This window comes from Choloepus didactylus, chromosome 17 (assembly GCF_015220235.1).
Source record: "Choloepus didactylus isolate mChoDid1 chromosome 17, mChoDid1.pri, whole genome shotgun sequence".
In the NCBI taxonomy this organism is placed as follows: domain Eukaryota; kingdom Metazoa; phylum Chordata; class Mammalia; order Pilosa; family Megalonychidae; genus Choloepus; species Choloepus didactylus.
This window is the reverse complement of record NC_051323.1, coordinates 4,090,765-4,111,118: the sequence shown is the minus strand read 5'-3', so window position 1 is coordinate 4,111,118 and position 20,354 is coordinate 4,090,765. Positions and strand designations below refer to the sequence as shown.

The 20,354-nt window shown below is 41.6% G+C and overlaps 1 protein-coding gene across 1 annotated transcript in view; it reads left to right on the top strand.

Annotated features, from left to right (window-relative positions):
- Positions 1-4,523, top strand: part of RPIA (ribose 5-phosphate isomerase A) — a 59,866-nt gene extending 55,343 nt beyond the window's left edge. Inside the window, exon 9 of the mRNA XM_037806964.1 lies at positions 3,594-4,523. Within this exon, the coding sequence (XP_037662892.1) occupies positions 3,594-3,691 (98 nt within the window). The 3' untranslated portion in view covers positions 3,692-4,523. The remainder of the gene's footprint in view (positions 1-3,593) is intronic.
- The last annotated feature ends 15,831 nt before the right edge of the window (positions 4,524-20,354 follow it).

Genomic DNA, 20,354 nt, shown 5'->3' with positions numbered 1-20,354 from the left:
TACCAGGTTTATTAAGTCAAAAAGATGGGTTGAATTATGCTTCTTTGATTATCTTTTTAATGGAAGAACCAAAGACCTAGGAAGGCAGGAGGAAGAGAAGGAAGACATAGAGGTCACTGTTAGTGAAACTGGAGAATTTTCCCTAGTGAGCGCACGCAGAGCCGGGGGCCTGGTGGAAACGGCTCACTGGAGTTGGAGCAGCAACTCCTAAGGGATTTCTTGCATTGCCCACCAGGTAGCTCTGTGCTGTGCCTCCCTCTCAGGCTTTTCTTGGCTTAAGACATTGGGATGTCCTTGATAAGGAAATTTTGCCCATACTTTGCTTTCCACCTGAGTTAGTAGAAGCTAGATCCCAGACAAGTTCAGAGTTTATTAGGAACTCAAAGTGGGGAAAATGAAAAGAGAGAGGCTGGGCGTTAAATCTGTACTGAGTCTACCAGGATCATCAGAGGGGTTGATTCTCTTTTCTCACTCTCCTTTTCTCTTGATTTGGTCCATTAGACTCACTGCTGAGGCAAGATGAAGGGAGGAGAAGCAGGGCAGATTTCCCTTCCCTGTTGCCCTCGTCCCTTGCACACTCACATGTGAGGACACTGAGAGGATGACTGGACTGGCGCATGGCTGGCTGTTTTTTTGGCTGTTTTCTTGGGTTAGACCCAGAGCACAGCATCTCTATAGAAGGGCCAAGACTGTTGGGGATCTTGACCCCACTTTCAGTATCCTCTTACCTTTCCTCTGAATTTAGGGTGGGGGGCATGCAGGGGGAAAGGGGAGTCAGTTATCCTGGCACCTCAGTAATCTGAAGGGAGGTTGCTCTATGCGGAAACCTCAGGTGGCTGCCCATTCATCTCCACTTCTTCATTGAGCCTTTGCTGAATTGCTGTGACTTGTTTTGGATTAGGTAGAAGATGTCACTTGTATTACAGATTTTTTTAAAACAATGGGTCTGGATGGATGAGCTCCAGTTGTGTAGGCACACTTTGTGCCAGGACCTGTATGTTTCAGTGGCTTTTCTCTGTACCTGATGGTTTTCTGTCCATAATAGACAAATCACTGCTCCTTCCACCATCCCTCCCATCCATCCATCCATCCACCCATCCACCCACCCACCCATCCACCCATCCACCCATCCATCTACCCACCCATCCTTCCACCCATCCACATGCCCATCATCCATCTACCCACCCACATGCCCACCCATCCATCCACCCATCCACCCACCCATCCATCCATCCACCCACCCACACATCCATCCACCCATCCACATACCCATTCATCCGTCCATCTATCCGTCCATCCATTTACCCACCCTTCATTTCTCTGGGGCTATATTTGGAAGTTTTAATTTTATTTTTCCACTTGAATTTATGTAGTTCAAAATTACAAAAGTAAATAGTGAAAAGCTACCCTGCCCGCCCCCACCCCACACCACCTCCCCTGCATTTTTGGGAGGCAGTCACTATTACCAAATTGTGTGTTCTTCTTGAGATGGATCTTTCATAAATATATAAATCAACCCCCTCCTACACTCTCTGCAAGCTCTGCTCCTTTGTACACAAGTGGTAGTGTGCTATACACTTGCTCTGCTTCTTGTTTTTTCACATCTTGGAGATTATATTAGTATACAAAAAGCTTCCTCACTCTTGTTTACTTTCGTTTTTTTAAATTACTACATGGTATTCCATTTTATGGCTGTAGTACAATTTATTTAACCAGATACCCACTAGTGAACACTTCTCTTTCCAATTTACCGTTCTACCAGAAATGTATGCGGGTACTGGTTTCTCTACAATTCGGGTCCTTGCCCACCATACTTTTTCTGTGATAGTTTTTTCTCTTTTCTGATAACTTTCTCTGATAGTTGAACAGGGTTATCCCATTGTGTGTGATATGTGTGTATATGTAAACATTTTCATTAAGGTTGAGTGTATTTGTAGTTGGTTCTCAGTGCGTTCATAGTATTCCGTTATTAGTATGTGCATGAAAAAAAAATACATATATACACACACACATACATCCATTCTATCTTGATGGGCATTTGGGCATTACAGTTTTCAACTTTTCAATTAGGAAAAGTGCCCTATTCTGGTTTGCTAACGCTGCCAGAGTGCAAAACACCAGAGATGTATTGGCTTTTATAAAAGGGGGGTTTATTTGGTTACAAAGTTACAGTCTTCAGGCCATAAAGTGTCCAAGGTAACACATCAGCAATTGGGAACCTTCACTGGAGGATGGCCAGTGGTGTCCAGAAAACCTCTGTTACCTGGGAAGACATGTGGCTGGTGTCTGCTCCAAAGTTCTGGGTTCAAAATGGCTTTCTCCCAGGATGTTCCTCTCTAGGCTACAGTTCCTCAGAAATGTCACTCTTAGTTCTCTTGGGGCATTTGTCCTCTCTTAGCTTCTCTGGAGCAAAAGTCTGCTTTAAACAGCTGTCTTCAAACTGTCTCTCATCTGCAGCTCCTCTCTCAGCTCCTGTGCATTCTTCGAAATGTCCCTCTTGGCTGTAGCAAGCTCTCTCCTTCTGTCTGAGCTTATATAGTGCTCTAGGAATTTAATTCAGACCCACCCTGATTGGGCGGGGCAACACCTCCATGGAAATTATCACCCACAGTTGGGTGGGGCATATCTCCATGGAAACACTCAAGGAATTACAATCTAATCAACACTGATGCGCCTGCCCACACAAGATTACATCAAAGATAATGGTGTTTTGGGGGCCGTAATACATTCAAACTGGCACATGCCCCGTGAACATTCCTATACCTGTCTTTGGGTGAACGTATGTGTGACTAAACAATTGCATGTGTTCCTGGTATAATTAATTGCTTGTCTTTAGGTATGAATATGTTCAGCTTTTAGAAGACAGACTCAAAAACGGTTTTCAAGATGGTTATACCAGTTTACACTCCCACCATCTGTGTGGGGGTGGTTTTGTATCCTAGCCAGATTTCACTGCATTCATTCTCGTGGGTGTCCGTTGGTACCCCTTAGTTTTAATTTGCATTCCCTTTTGACTAAGGAATTTGAGTACCTTTAAAAATATTTATTGAGCATTTTGGGTAGCCTCTTTCGTGAAGTGCCTGATAGGTCTTTTGCCCATTTTTCTATTGGGTTGTCTTTTTATTTTTGCTCTGAGGAGTTGCTTTTATATATTGGTGGGTCCTCTGTTGAGTATTGCAAGTATCTGCTCCCACTCTGAAGATTTCAAGTCTGTGGTGTGACTGAAAATAACGGATTGGGGTCTGCTTAGCAGAGTTGTGGAGGGCCTCTCTTACCATCTGATACTAAAAGGTGGAAAAGAGCTGGCCGGTGAAGCGCTTGATGGTGACTGGTCCAGGGAGACGCAAAGGCCCCAAGGCGGGAAAGAGCTCGGCATGTTTGGGCACGGAAAGAAAGCCAGGGTGGGAGGGGAGAAAGGAGTTGCAAGAAGAAATAAAGAGAGTTGTTGTCTTTTCACTGCCGTACAGGAGGGGACGGCATTCAATTCCTCTTGCCTGGGCCGCTTACAGTAATTGCTTCCACTGACCTTGTGATCTCTGCTTCTCACCCCGGGAAGCCGAAACGTCATGCGTCTCCTGTCCTTCGTCCTGCAGGCGTGGTGGACACAGGGCTGTTCATCGACATGGCCGAGAGAGTCTACTTCGGGATGCAGGATGGCTCGGTGAGCATGAGGGAGAAGCCGTCCCACTGACCACTGACCTGCGGGAGCCGAGCGTGCCCACCCTCCGTGCCAGCCCCAGCCGAGGAAGACGTGCCTCTGCAGGAGCCTTTGCCTTAACTTACGCGTCTGCGCCAGCGTGGACAGCTGGCGGGTGGGGTGGGGGCTGAATCCAGTCTTCTGATGTATTGTTATTCAATGTCTTTTTAAAAGAGAAATATGAACATATATATTTTTACTATTAAAAATACTCAGTCTTTTTTTTTTTTTTTAAATAAAGTAGAACTTGATCTCTTGTTTTATATGAAACATTTACCAAAAAAAGCAGAGGGAAGGACAGTCTTTAAAACCTTTGACTTGAGCCTACTGGTTCTGGTTCAGCCTCTGAATATTGGGTTTGCTGAGAAATAAAAATCAAAACTTTTCCTCTAAGCTGGTGAAATGAAGGGCTCAACCAGCAGTGATTTCCTGATGCCTTACTGGAAACTTGGTTTGTTTACTTTTCTGCCACTCTCTGTTTTTAGTTTCTTTTGTGATCCTGCACAATACCTAGTTACATTCTAAGATCAGGTTTACAAAAGTTGGCCAGTGGAGCACTTGGAGTGTAAATTCTCAGAGAAAACGTGGCTTGTACTTTGCTAGGATCAGGGCGTTAATTCAGATCACTGCTGTTGGAAGCAGTTAGCCAGAAACTATTGCCAATGCTGCCGAAGCACTGCTGTGAAATGTGAAATATTTTTTTTTTAAATGATCTTTGGTTGTTAATATTTTTTCTGTTTCTTTCTTATTACTTGTGTGGTTCAGCATCAGAAATTGTCACCTCCTTGTACTGTTTGAAGGTTGAAATAAAACAAGTTTGGTGCCATTTTGACTCCTGTCTTCATTTTAGAATTTGTAGTGGTTTTACTGTAAAATGGGAATCAGTTTTGGTCACCAAGATTACACAAGGGATAGGAGTCACCCAAGACATCTTGAGCCAAAAAATAGTAAAATATTTCCTTTATCTCTGGGAGAGTTTGACGTCAGCTTTCCAAGGAAATATTTATTCCACAGACCTTTGTCAAGCAAAGTTTTAATTTTCTTTGCTAATGGAGAATTGCTTACACAGCTAAACCAAAGTTACAACTTTTCCCCAAGTTTTATTATTAGACCTTTAGACCTGGAAGCTGAAAAGCAGAAAAGTGGGTCATCTTAATTTCCTCTTTATTTCCCCCACTCTGTAAATCTCACACAGTTTGCCCAGAGACCTGTCCAGAAAATAGCCCCATAGACAGAGAAAGGAAAGGCTGAGCAAATCATGCTATCGTGAAAGGTGTTTGTGGTGAGAGCCCTGTCTCTCCTCTGCCAGCTTTGCATATTAATCGAGCAGTCTTTTCTCTCCCCTTCCCCTCTGTTTGGAAGCTCAGATTATAGCTACCAAACTTGTTGGTAATCTAAATTCCTATTAAATAAAGTTGCAGAATAAAAGTTAATCAGGACAGCATTGAAGCTTTTGCTTCTCACTAAATTCCTTCTGTTTCTTCAAGGTGCTCTTTTAAAAACAATTGCCCCCCAGCCCCCATTATTAGGAAACCTATTGTTAGGAGTGCTTTGTTTTTCTTCAAAACTGTTTTGATCTTGAAAAAGTATAGACTTTTTGCACAAGACAGGCACTAGATCTTAGCTGAGAAAACTTGATAAAACTAGTTTTTGAAATGATCCTTCAGAGCTCTTGTGGCATGGATTTTTAGTGGTACAACTGCTTGGAGTGGATTTAGCATTGTATGTATGAAATTTAGAGATAAGGATAAACAAAGCTAAACTTGGTTTCTGAAAAACACCTGCATATTCCACATTACATGTTAATTTTCACTGGCCCTCAGGCATTCGCATCTGTGACCAAAGTGCAATTCCTTCATTACTGTGAAGTTTTTCTTTACATAACTTGCAGAAAAGAAAACATCTACTGCTTTAGGTACACATACAACAGTTTCTTGTAGGGATAAATTTGGATTAAAAATTCAGTAAAGTTATTAAATGTGATTTTGCTGGAAAGAAACTGAGTGGAAAAAGCAATTTGCAGGTACATGTGATAAGTCTGGGAGGACCTTGAAGTTTGGTGTTTGGGTGAACTTTATAACCGAGTCAAAACAACCGGATTACACAAGATTACACAAGGGCAATCTTCTGGGAGGTGTCAGAGGAGAAAAACACTTGGACTTGAGTAAAACCCGTTCCATTTTTTTTTTTTCAGCCTGAGCTCATAAAGCTTTGGTACTCTGTTCATCAAACCTTATGCATTCCCATGTGCCAATCCTTGTCAGGCGCCAGTGGAAGGAGAGGGTGGGACACAGATGAGTAAGGCTACTGCTTCTGGATGCTTCCAGCCTGGTGGGTGAGAGATGGCTAGGTGGAGGAGCGACGTGCTTGGAGTACGGAAGTGTATGTGAGCACGGTTGAGGAGAGATGGCAGATGAGGTGGAGTTGTCAGGGTGGCTCTGGCGACAGCTTTCTTCCTGTTGTCACTGCTGGCTTTGATTTCTCTCTAAAGTGCTTCAACTGATTTGTGTGTGTGTGTGTGTGTGTGTGTGTGTGTGTGTGTGTCTTTTTCTTTTTTTTTCTCAACTTTATTGAGATATATTCACATACCATACAGTCATCCATGGTGTATAATCAACTGTTCACAGGACCATCATATGGTTGTGCATTCATCACCCCAATCTATTTTTGAACATTTTTGTTGTACCAGAAAAAGTGAAAATAAGAATAAAAAATTAAAGAACACCCAAAACACCCCTCACCCTATTTTTCATTTAGTTTTTCGTCCCTATATGGACTGTGATCCATAATGCTTTCACAATCACACTGTCACCCCTTGTAAGCTACATTGCTATACAGTTGTCTTCAAGAGTCAAGGCTACTGGGTTGCAGTTTGATAGTTTCAGGTATTTACTTCTAGCTGTTCCAATACATTAAAATCTAAAAAGGGTTATCTATATAGTGCATAAGAATGTCCACCAGAGTGACCTCTCGACTCTATTTGGAATCGCTCAGCCACTGGAACTTTTTTTTGTTTCATTTCACATCCCCCTTTTGGTCAAGAAGGTGTTTTTAATCCTGTGATGTCACGTCCAGATTCATCCCCTGGAGTCATACCCTGTATTGCCAGGGAGATTTACACCCCTGGGAGTCAGATTCCATGTAGGGGGGAGGACAGTGATTTCACCTGCCAATTTGGCTTAGAGAGAGAGGGCCACATCTGAGCAACAAAGAGGTACTCGGGGAGACTCTTAGTCACAATTATGAGCAGGTTTAGCCTCTCCTTTGCAGTTATGAGCTTCACAAGGGCAAATCTGATAGCAGGGCTCGGCACCTCAAACTGCCAGTCCTCAATGTGAGAATATCAGCAACAATCTACCTGAGGAAGCCCAATGCCTCTGCATTTCCCCCCAGCTCCTCAGTGAGGCCTTGCATATATATTTTTATTCTCTGTTCATATTACTTTGGAATGTGTCGCTATTTCACACTAGCTTATGCAAACCTACCAGGTCTCACCTCCTGTTAAAAGTTCCATGCAATTATGGTATTTGAACAAACTGTGCAAGTTAAATTGTTTAGGAAATATAGGTCTTGCAACCAACTAAATATCTCTTCCCTTGGTCTCACATGGAATTTGAAGTTTTAAAACGCAGTCAGTATTGTCCTTTACCCTTTGACCTGATTTGCCCTGGTCCTAACCACATCTGCTTCATTCATATCTCTAGTTGAAGTCTGGATTCTTTTTCAGCTTTTTAAACAGTTGCTGTATGTGCTAATACTGACATTCATATCTGCCAACTTCTAGCTCTGAGTTTCAGGTGTCATACAGATACCCAAAGTTCCAAGGGATCAATCAGGTTATACACAAAGGGAGCAGCATCTCGGAATCTGGAGACAGCTGTTACAATTCATGAATAGATGTGACTGCTGTAAGAGCTTACAATCTAGGGACCGTTACAATAAGCGTTCCCCTGATAAGCTGTGCTCTAAGGCTCAATTCTGAGTTTACACATTGTAGTTAGTCCATATTGGTGAGGCATTATAGTGTTTGCCTTTGTTTCTGTCCTAGTTCACTCAAAATACTGTCTACAGGTTCCATTTACCTTGTCGCGTGTCTCACAGCTTCACTCCTTCTCGCAGTAGCTCAATATTTCATTGTATGCACACAACAGTTCACCATCCTGTTCCTCAGTTGATGTACCCTTAGGTGACCTCCATCTACTGCAAATCATGTATACTGAATCCATAAACACCAGTGTGCAAATGTCCATTCATGTCCCTGCTTTCAGCTCCTCCAAGTAAATGCCCCCTAATGAGGGTGGAGGACCTTAAGGCACCCATATGCTTAGCTTCGTGTGGAGCCACCTGACTGTCCTCCAGAAAGGCTACACCATTCTGCCTCCTAACTGACAGTAAATACGTACATCCCTCTCTCCATGTTTACTCCAGCACTTTTATCCCTTTTTATATTTTTCCATACAATTTCATAGAGCTATATTCACATACCATATAATTATCCACAGTATACAATCAGTTGTTTACAGTATCATCATACAGTTGTGCATTTATCACCACAGTCAGCACTTGAGCATATTAATTACTATGAAAAAAAAGTTTTTTTTTAACAAATAATAAAGATAATAAAAAGAAAAATAAAATATCATACAATACAATATAATAGTAAGGTCAGACAACACCACCACTACCAAGAATCCCACATCCCTCCCTTATATCCCCCTCTTTGGTATGTTGTCTTTGTTACATTTAATGGAAGCATATTACAATGTTACTGTTGACCACAGACTCCAGTTTGCTTTGATTATATATTTTCCCCACTACCATCCCCTTTCTAACACTGCATGGTTAACATTCATTTTTTCTCCCACATGCAAGAACAGTTTTATATTTGTACATTTAGTCACAATCATTGACCACTCCAGTTTTTGCCAAGTTAAATAGTCCCAGTCTTTATCTTCTATCTTTACCTAAGGTGTCATTCATCCCCTAGCCCACCTCTTTCAGCTTTACTCATGGACATCTTTGTTCAGTGTAGTTACAATATTGTGCTACCATCACACGGTATTATGCTATCAATTTCTGGATCTGTACAATCAAGCCTGCTGAACATTCTGCTGTCCTTCAGCATCAAACGCCTGATCTCTACCCTCTTTCTATCTCCTGGTAACCTGTGTTAATCAGCTTTTAACTCTCAAAGTTTGCTTATTAATGTTAGTTCATATTAGTGAGACCATATAGTATTTGTCCTTTTGTTTCTGGCTAACTTCACTCAACATAATGTCCTCAAGATTCATCCACATTATTATATGTTCCATGTCTTTGTTCTGTCTTACAAGCTGCATAATATTCCGTCATGTATATGTACCACAGTTTGTTTATCCACTTGTCTGTTGATGGACATTTGGGCTGTTTCTAACTCTTGGCTATTATGAATAATACTGCGATAAGCAAATGTCTGTTTGTGTCTTAACTTTCAGTTCCTCTGAGTATATACCTAGCAATGGAATAGCTGGGTCATATGGCAAATCTATATTTAGCTCCCTGAGGAACTGCCACACTGTTTTCCAGAGTGGTACACCTTTCTACATTCCCACCAACAGTGAATAAGTGTGCCTCTTTCTCCACATCCTCTCCAACACTTATAATTTTCTGTTTTTTGGATAATGGCCATTCTGGTAGGTGTGAGATGATATCTCATTGTGGTTTTGATTTGCATTTCCCTAATAGCCAGTGAAGTTGAGCATTTTTCCATATGTTTTTGAGTCATTTTTATTTCCTCTTCAGAAAAGTGACTGTCTATGTCTTTTGCCCATTTTTTAATTGGGTGTTTGTCTTTCTTTTGTTGAATTGTAAGATCACTTTATATATTCAGGATATTAAACCCTTACCTGATATGTGGTTTCCAAATATTGTCTCCCATTGTGTACTTTTCTGACAAAGTACTTTGATGTACAAAAGTGTTTGATTTTGAGGAGATCCCATTTGTCTATTTGTTCTTTGGTTGCTCGTCCTTTGGATGTAAGGTCTAGGAAACCAACTCCTATCACAAGATCTTCAAGAAATTTCCCTACGTTTTCTTCTAAGAGTCTTATGGTCTTAGTGCTAATGTTTAGGTCTCTGATCCATTTCAAGTTATTTTTTGTATAAGGTGTGAGATAGGGATCCTCTTTCATTCTTTTGGGAAAGGATATCCAGTTCTCCAAACACCATTTATTGAAGAGGCTGCTCTGTCCCTGTTGCTTTGGCTTGACTGCCTTATCAAAGATCAATTGTCTGTAGATGTAAGAGTCTAGTTCTGAATACTCAATTAGATTCCATTGGTTGGTATCTTTGTTCTTATGCCAGTACGATGCTGTTTTGAGCACTGTAGCTTTGTAATATGCTTCAAAGTCAGGTATTGTGAGACCTCCCACTTTGTTCCTCTTTCTCAAGATATTTTTGGCTATTCAGGGCACCTTGCCCTTCCAAATAAATTTGGTTATTCATTTTTTTATTTCTGCAAAGTAAGTTGTTGGGATTTTAATTGGTATTGCATTGAATCTATACATCAGTTTAGGTAGAGTTGACATCTTAATTACATTTAGTCTTCCAATCCATGAACATGGTATGTTCTTCCACGTTTTTAGGTCCTGTTCAATTTCTTTTAGCAGTTTCTTGTAGTTTTCTTTGTATAGGTCTTTTGTGGCCTTCGTTAAGTTTATTCCTAAGTACTTGATTCTTTTGGTTGCTATTGTAAATGGAATTTTTTTATTGATTTCTTCCTCTTGTTGCACATTACTTGTGTATAAGGACGCTACAGATTTTTGCTGTATTCATTGATAAGTTCTATTAGCTTTGCTGTAGATTTTTTCTGGATTTTCTACATATAGAATCATGTCATCTGCAAAGAGTGAAAATTTTACTTCTTCCTCTTCAATTTGGATGCCTTTAATTTCTTTTTCTTGCTTAATTGCTCCACCTGGAACTTCCAGCACAATGTTGAATAACAATGGTGACAGTGGGCATCTCTGTTTTGTTCCTGATCTTAGAGGGAAGGCTTTCAGTTTCTCCCAACTGAGTAAGATGTTAGCTATAGTTTTTTCATACATTGCCTTTATGATATTGAGAAAATTCCCTTCCATTCCATTAAGTGTTTTCATCAAGAAAGGATGTTGAATTTTGTCAAATACCTTTTCTGCATCAATCGAGATGACCATGTGGTTCTTTTGCTTTGATTTATTGATGTGGTGTATTACATTCATTGATTTTCTTGTGTTGAACCAGCCTTCCATACCTGGAATAAACCCGACTTGGTCATGGTGTATAATTTTTTTAATGTGATGCTGGATTCAATTTGTGAGTATTTTGTTGAGGATTTTTGCATGCATATTCATTAAAGAGATTAGTCTATAATTTTCTTTTTTTTGTAGTATATTTGTCTGATTTTGGTATTAGGGTGATGTTTGCTTCATAGAATGAGTTAGGTAGCTTTCCCCCCTCCTCAATTTTTTTGAAGAGTTTGAGCAGGATTTATATTAATTCTTTCTTGATTGCTTGGTAGAATTCACATGTGAAGCCATCTGGTTCTGGGATTTTCTTTTTTGGGAGTTTTTTGATGACTGACTCAATCTCTTTACTTGTGATCAGTTTGTTGAGGTTGTCTGTTTCTTCCTGGGATGATATTGGTTGTTCATGCTTTTCTAGGAAGTCCATTTCATGTAAGTTTTCTAGTTTATTAGCATATAGTTGCTCCTAGTATCTTCTCATTATCCCCTTTATTTCTGCAGGGTCAGTAGTTACATTTCCTTTCCCATTTCTGATTGCATTTATTTGCATCTGCTTTTTTTTTGTTTTTGTTTTTGTTTTTGTTTTTGTTTTTGTTTAGCCTAGCTAGGAGTCCATCAATTTTGTTGATTGTATTTAAGAACCAACTTCTGGTTTTATTGTCTCTCTATTGTTTTCCTGTTCTCTGTTTTCATTTATTTCTGCTCCTATCTTTGTTATTTCTTCCCTTCTGTTTGCTTTGGGGTTAGTTTGCTGTTCTTTCTCTAGTTCCTCCAGGTGGACAGTTAATTCATCAATTTTTGCTCTCTCTTCCCTTTTAATATAGTCATTTAGGGCTATAAATTTCCCTCTCAGCATTGCCTTTGCTGCATCCCATAAGTTTTTATATGTTGTGTTTTCATTGTCATTTGCCTCAAGGTATTTATTAATTTCTCTTGTAATTTCTTCCTTGACCCACTGGTTTTCTAAGAGTGTGTTGTTTAGTTTTCATATATTTGTGAATTTTACCATTTTCTGCATGTTATTTATTTCCAACTTCATTCTATTATGATCTGAGAAAGTGTTTTTTTATGATATCAATATTTTAAAATTTATTGGGACTTGCTTTGTGACCCAACATGTGGTCTATCCTAGAGAATTTTCCATGAGCACTTGAGAAAAATGTGTATCCTGCTGTTTGGGGTGTAGTGTTCTATAAATGTCTGTCAAGTCTAGTTCATTTATCGTACATTTCAACATCTCCATTTCCTTATTGATACTCTGTCTATGTATGCTATCCATTGATTAGAGAGGTGTATTGAAGTCTCCAACTATTATTGTAGAGGTATCTACTGCTCCTTTCAGTATTCTCAGTGTTTGCCTCATGAATTTTCGGGCACTCTGGCTTGGTGCATAAATATTTATGATTGTTATGTTTCCTTGATGAATTGACCCTTTTATTAATATATAGTGTCCTTCATTGTCTCTTTTAATTGTTTTACTTTTGAAGTCTAATTTGTCTGATATTAATGTAGCTACTCCTGCTTTTTTCTGGTTGCTGTTTGCATGAAATATATTTTTCCAACCTTTCACTTTCAGCATATTTTTGTCCTTGTGTCTATAGTGAGTTTCTTGTAGACAGCATATAGATGCATCCTGTTTTTTAATCCATTCTGCCAGTCTGTGTCTTTTTATTGGGGAGTTTAATCCATTAACGTTTAGTGTTATTACTGTAAGGGCAGTACTTTCTTCTACCATTTTGTCTTTTGGATTTTATATGTCATGTCTTATTTTTCCCTCTCTCTCCTTTTACTCTGATAATCTTCATTTCTGCACTCTTCTCCACTCCTCTCTCTCCTGTCTTTTCCTATCAGCCTATAGCCCTCCCTTTAGTATTTCTTGTAGTGCCGTTCTCTTATTTACAAACTCTCTCAGTGTCTGCTTGTCTGAAAATACTTTAATCTCTCCCTCATTTTTGAAGGACAGTTTTGCCGGATACAGAATTCTTGTTTGGCAGTTCTTGTCCTTCAGTATCTTAAATGTATTATACCACTGTCTTCCTGCCTCCATGGTTTCTGTGGAGAAATCTGCACATAGTCTTATTGAGCTTCCCTTGTATGTGATGGATTGCTTTTCTCTTGCTGCTTTCAGAATTCTCTCTTTGTCTTTGACATTGGACAATCTGATCAGTAAGTGTTTTGGTGTAGGTCTATTGGGATCTATTCTGTTTGGGATGTGCTACACTTCTTGAATCTCTAATTTACTGTCTTTCATAACAGTTGGGAAATTTTCAGTGAGTATTTCTTCTATTATTCTTTCTGCCCCTTTTCCCTTCTCTTCTCACTCTGTGACACTCATAACATGTATGTTCATGCCCTGCATGTTGTCACTCAACTCCCTAAGACCCTGCTTGTATTTTTCCATTCTTTTCACCATCTGTTCTATTGTGTGTATGAGTTCAAATGTCTGGTCTTCCAATTCACTGGTACTTTGTTCTTGTTCAGATCTACTGTTGTATCCCTCCATTGGTTTTTTCATCTCCTCCATTATGCCCTTCATTCCGATAAGTTCTGCCATTTGTTTCTGCAAGTTTATGAATTCTTCTTTATGGTCACCTAGTGTCTTCCTTAAATCCTTCATCTCTTTTGCTATATCTTCCCTCAATTCATTGACTTGATTTTTGAATTGATTTAGGAGATTTGTTTAAACATCTTTAATTAGTTCTTCCTTCAGTTCATTGAATTGATTCAGCATTAGTTGCCTCAACTCCTGTATCTCAGTTGAACTATTAGTTTGTTCCTTTGGCTGGTCCATATTTTCATGTTTCCTAGTGTGGCTTGTTATCTTGAGCTGTCTAGGCATCTGACTTTCTTGATTAGTTTATTCTGGAGCCCATTTTTACTTTTTTACAAGGGTTTTCTTGTTGGTTGTCTTTGTTCTCTAACATTTTTTGTATTTAGTTCAGCTTTTTCTAGGCCTCTTAGGTTCTATTTAGTTGATCCGAGTTTTTCACCTCTTGTTTTCTGTTTCTTGCCCTGCCTCTGTAGCCTTTTTGTGTGAGGGTCTCCTCAGATATGGTCAACCCCAGTCGGGTTTTCCCAGTCCAGAGAGGCCCAGGTCTCAGGAGGAGGATGTGGAGTTTCCTTGAGAATGAGACCCTCCTGTGAAGCCTTTAGAGTCTGTGCTTCTCCTGCGCTGTCCAGCAGGTGGCGCTTGCCAGCCCGCAGCTCCCCCTCCAGTGTAATGAGGTGCGGAGCCTTTAGTTCTCCAGGTTACCCTGATCCTGTCAGGAGTGTGGCTGCCTGAAGCTGGTTTCTGAATTCCAGCCCCTGGGGTCTGAGTTCCCCAAAGGAGGGCTGCCTCTGAAGCTGGACCACACTGTTTTAATTATTATTATTATTATTTTTCTGTGTTTGCTTGCCCTATCTCCTCTCTGCTGGGCTGACTGCTCCCAGATTCACCAGTGTTTGGTCTCAGTTTATCTATGGTTGGAATTTTTGTTCAGCAGCCAGAGTTTGTTAATCAGTTCTGTAACTGCAGCTCTCCCTCCTGGTTCCCAGCACTGGCGGCTCCTCCTCTCTCAGGAGTCTGCCTGGCAGGGAGGAGCACAGGCCCCCTGGCCATGAGAACTTACAGATTTCACTGATTTCAGCTGCCCCACATGCTTGTGAATGTTGTATGACATGTGTCCAAACTCAGATTCCTCTGTGGTGTCTGGTCTACACAGTTCCTGGCTATCTACCAGCTGCCCCAGAGGAGTAACTTAAACCCACGCCTCACCACTCCACCATCTTTCAACTGATTTTAAATAATGTGCCCATTTTGAGTGGAGAAACAGGCCTGAATAGGACGAGTCTCTTGGTCGCAATCATGAAGCTGTGGAGTGATCTGCCAGCTTGGAACCCCTGGTTTTCAGGTTGGGAGTTTTTGGTTACTGGGAGGACGTGTTGGCCATGACAAGTGCTGGGAATGCCATGTTGTGACTTCTTATGGGAAAATACCAGTGGATACAGGCACATTTTAAAGAAAATTTTAGAGTAATATTTTCAAGAGCTTCATGACTTTAATTTGAACTGGGGGGCTTTGCTTTATATACCATTTTAAATGTTCTATTTCAGCAGTTCCATCCTTTTCCTCTGAGAGATGAGGAGGAGATCGCAGGGATTATCATAGCTTGAACACTTACTATGTACTAGGCACAACTGGTGGCCTTTCCTGTTTTCTCACAGCAGTTTTATGGTATTAGTTCTCTTAACTTGCAGAGTGAGAAACTGAGGCTCAGTGTAAGTGACTTTCTCAGGTTGCACACTGGAAAGCAGACTTCCCTGGCTCTAGATCTTGTTCCCACTTCAGGCTGATTGTAGTCTGAATAGTTTGTGGGTCTTAATTGTCATCTCCATCAGTTGTAACTTGAGTCACAAGTAATGAAAAGTACTGAAGTTTGTGAATGATTTATGAGTGTGTGTGTGTGTGTGTGTGTGTGTGTGTGTGTGTGTGTAGGCTCCTGGTTAATCCTGTAATATAAATTTCTGCATTCTGATTAGTTTTCTTCAGAGAAAGAAAGGAGTAGAACATCACATACAGCATCAGGTAGGCTATGGGAAAGCCTGTGTTAAGATAGCCCTTATCTGGAATGAAACTTGACCACCACTGATTTTTCTTCTCTCTCTCCCTGCTGTGCTTGTTTCCTTTTTCCCCTCCTTTCTCCCTGTGATGGAGGCACAATGACAACCACAGGAATTGAAAGCCAGGAAAAGGGTGTCTGTGGCTAAGGATTGTCAATTCCCCTTCCCCAAAGACAGTTCAGGAACACACTATAATTGAACACAGCTGGGTGCATTCATCTGTTAAATGAAGGAAATTGCACACCAAGGGGACCTGTGGGGTATCTCAGTCTGAGGGTGTTAGGATTAGAGGATTTAGACTCAAGGAAGCAGGGCTTTGCTTTGGACTGGATGCTGTTGGGAAGCAGGAGAAAATTCTATGATCTGGTATCTTAATAATTCTTAACAGACAATGAGATGAATGGAGTGACCTTAAACTTGTAACTGGAAAAGAAGCAGCAGTCACGCATCAGCCAGTATAGGGGCATGTTTGGTCATTTTTTCTTGTGCCCTGGACAATGTTCACATTTTGTCTGTGTTCATACCTGGTTGCAGAGTGGTCTAATGTTGGTATTCTGTGAGATTGTGTATGTTCAATGGGAGAATTCCAGAGACTAGCTGTGAGCACCACAAAGCTGATAGCAACACGAAGGCCTCACCGACAGAGCCAGGCCAGCTCCCGGCTGTCAGGGCTGCTTTTCTCTTTTTAGGGCATGACTGACTCCAGGACCAAGAGGACCTGAGCATTTTACAGTCACCCCCTCCCCACCCTCCAATGAATAGGTATCAAGCATTTGCTGTGTACCAGGCACTGGCTGGGGCAGTTGGGCCACATGTCTCTCCATTGTGGCTCCCGTCCTCAAAAACTTCACTGACATCATGACAACCACTTCTTGTGACTTTCTTCTCAAATGCCTGACCCTGCTCACTTCCTGTCACATCTAGCAGCTGATGCAGCCAAATTTAGGATTGTTTCTACCTTCACTCTCCACTAACTAACCTGCTAATCAGGTGATGTTTTGACATAGGTTCAGTGCCTTTACTATTTTAGTAACTGGGTGGTGTTGCAAGGCAGCAAACACTTCAATATAGTCTAACATTCAAATAATCTCAGCAAATAAGTGTTCATATGGTGCTTTGAGAGATGAAAGGGCAGCGTTTTATGGGGGGCAGTGGGGAAAGCAGAGTACAGGGTGAAGGAGAAACCTTCCTTGGAAAGGCAGTTCCAGTGTTCTGGGAAAGTGCAATATGCAGACTGATGAACACAATCGATACAGTGTTGCAACCCCGTCCTGTCGTCCCACATCAGGTCACTGAGACCCATCTCTGCTCAGACACAGGTTGGGGAGGAAGCAGCTCTGCATCAGATGGCTGTCATCTGTCCCTGCCTCAATCCAGTGGAAATAAGTCCCCTGAATGTCTCCCTGATTGCAAACCACATTTCAAGGGAGTTCCCAGGTTCAGGGGTATCTCACCCTGAGTTTTAGTCAGAAGAGTTGTGCTCATCCTCATTTTGTTTCAGAAGCTGTTCTTAATCTCTGGCCCACTGATGAGTTCCAGAGTTTCCAGAGCTCTCATCTCTTGAGTTTAGCTCACTTGGCCCACGTACGCTGTACCAACGATGTTGTCTCTTGTTTCTTTGTGAACCTGTGAGAAGCCTTCACAAGTTGAGAGCCTGCAGGGAGCTGGCGCCCAGGGTAACACAGGTCAAAGAACGGTGCTGTCTCTTTGAAATAGGAGCTGCATCTATGATTTTAAGTGTTCTTATGGCCACACTAAAAAAGGTAAAAAGAGGTGGAATTAATTTTAATAAAATATTTTATTTAACCCCACATATCTAAAATATTACCATTTCAACATGTAATTAATATTTTACATTCTTTTTTTTTGTGGTTAGTCTGAAATATGGTGCGTGTTTTACTTTAGTGCATCTCGATTTGGATTGGCCACGTTTCCAGAGCTCAGCCACGTGCTAACTGGCTACTGTATTGGAGGTCACAGAGGCAGAATTCAGGGACAGCTCTGGCATTGTCCTCTCTGGCTTAAGGCTTACGGCTGCTCCGATTTCTGGGAGCAAGCTAGGGGCTCTCATGTGGTCATCCGATTGTTTCCTACAACCCATGGAGTTTTGAGTCAAGTTGGGCTACCCCAGGGGGTCCACCCAGACTCCCCCAGTTTGGACTGAGATTTTCGTCGATGCTTCAAGCAGATGACCTTCTTCTAACCTATAAGTAACCTTAACTCCAAGAAAGAAATCCCATTCTTTCAGCTTCTAAGTTAAGTGATTATTTTAGTTAAGAGATGGTCTTTTTTTCTGAAAGAGTTCAGTGTGATTAAGATGGTAACCTCAGTTTGAAATCCCATTTCTAGCCCTTGGGCAAATTACTTCACCTCTAAGCCTTCATGAACTAGGTTAGATAATAAAACTACTTACCTTTTGGGGTTGTTCTGAGGATTAAATGAGTTAGTTCATGCAAAGGGCTTAAAACAGTTGCTGGCACATAAAGCACTTAATAAATATGAAATTGCTGTTAGACTGTTGTGGGTGTATATTTCTTGGTTCCATGAGCCTTAGGATTAAGAACATTGGGAAGCCCAAAATGGCTTTATGCGGAGAGGGGGATACATAGAAGGGTCAGTTCACCACCGTTAATCAGGAGACTTAGTCCTGATGGTGCGGGAGGTGCGCTGATGGGCTTCTAGGGAGTGGAGACCTTGTGTCATTCGTGGCTGCAGAGTGAGGAAGGGCTGGAAGGGGCAGAGCCTGTGGCCGGGAAACCAGTTATAAATCTACACAGATGGTTCGGAGGCTTCCACTTGTTTTAAGGTCTTTCTCTGCTGGTAGAATGCGTTCCCTCCAGTTCCGGGGCACAGTGAGTCTGCATGGTGAGATGCTTCTGCTGCCAGGAAAATTCTCTCTTGTGGATATTTTTTCTGAGAAGTTATGGGGTGTCATTTGTTGCCCCGAGTGGAGAAACTTTGAAATTTTCCAAATCCAGTTAACTTCAAGGTGTTTCCGTTAAAATGACACATTGTTTCGGAAGGCCTGACAAACACAATAAAATCTAAAATGGAAATAGAAGTATAACTTTTGTGAAAAAGGCACACTCATCAATATTTGTCATTAAGATCACACATACAGCAAACTTCATACAGGCATAGCTCGCTTTATCATGCTTCGCAGATACTGTGTGTTTTTTTTTTACAAGCTGTAGATTTGTGGCAACCCTGCAGCAAGCAACTCTGTTGGCACCATTTTTCCAACAGCATGTGCTCATTTCGTGTCTCTGTCACATTTTGATTAAGGTATGTACATTGTTTTTTTAGACATAAAGCTATTGCACACTTAATAGACTACAGTATAGTGTAAACTTAGCTTTTATATGTACTGGGAAACCAAAAAAAGTCATGCAACTCACTTGACTGTAATATTTGTTTTGTTACCATGGTGTGGACCTGAACCCCCAATATCTCCGAGGGGTGCCTGTATATAAAAAACAGATACTAAGTTAGATTTTTTCTTTTTTTGGTCTGCCCCAGTGTCTGAACCCCATCATCACATCTGGGGGATCCCTCACTGGGAGCTCGCTGGGGTCAAGGCCTCCCTGCCCTGCTGGCGCTGAAACTTTCCTTCTCCCTGCTGTCCCGTTTCCTTGCTGTCCTGGCAGCCACCAGGCGGAACTCAGCTTGACCACTCGGCTGTTCCTGCCCAGGATTTGCACCCAAAGGCCGTTTTCCAGCTATCTTTTGTTGCATAGCAAATCACTCCCAAACCTCATGGCTTAAAACAGCCCCATTATTTATTTGCTCACAGCCCTGCAAGTAGAGCAGGGCTTGGTGTGGAGGGCTCGTCTCTCTGCTGGACGTGACCGGCTGGAGTGTCTGGGAGCGGCCAGGCCCTTTGCTCTCCAAGGCTTCCTCACGGCCCAGCAGCTGGATCGCGAGGGATCATTCTTGCGCAAGGGCAAGGCGTGCAATATCACTCCCACTTCCTTCAGCTGCTCACAGGAAGTCAGAATGCAAGCCCAGATTCAAGGAGGTAGAGAAATAGACTCCACCTCTCCAGGGAAGGATGGGGGGATCAATGGCATCGTTTGCAAGCTGCCAAGGGAATGACAAAGACATAAGACGAGTTTAATGTTGGTTCTTGGTAGCCTCCGGAATTCAGTGGTGTGTGGCAGCATGCGAGGAGCAATGCAACGAGTAGCAGCACCTACAGTGGCTTCTTGGAGCGTTTTAGGACGGGACTTTGGCAGTATTTCCAGCAGACCACATTCCCTTGTGTTTTAGTTTCCCTGATTGCTTAAAGCAGATACCATGACATGGTTCAGCTTGCACAATGGGAATTTATTCGCTTATGGTTACAGTCTGAGGAAATGTCTAAATCTAGGCATCAAGGTGATGCTTTCTACCCAGAGACTGGCTGCCTGCGATCCTTGGCTCCTCTGCTGCCTGGTATCTGCAGGTCTCTCCCTTCTCTTCCAGGTTTCATTGCTTTCAGTTTCTTGCTTCTGTGGCTTCTTTTTCTCTATCTGAATTTCATTCTATTATAAAGGACTCTGGTAATAGGATTAAGACTCATCCTAATTGGGCTGGGCCACACCTTAACTGAAGTGACCTCATCAAAATGTCCTACTTACAATGGGTTCACACCCACAGGAATGGATTAACTTTAAGAACATGTTTTTCTGGGCACATACAGCTCCAAAGCACCACACCTGCTTCCACCTTTTTTGAAACTAATTTTCCAGCCAGGAACCAACGTTAAATTCTTCTTATGCATGATCTTCTTTTAATAAATACCCTTTCTGCTT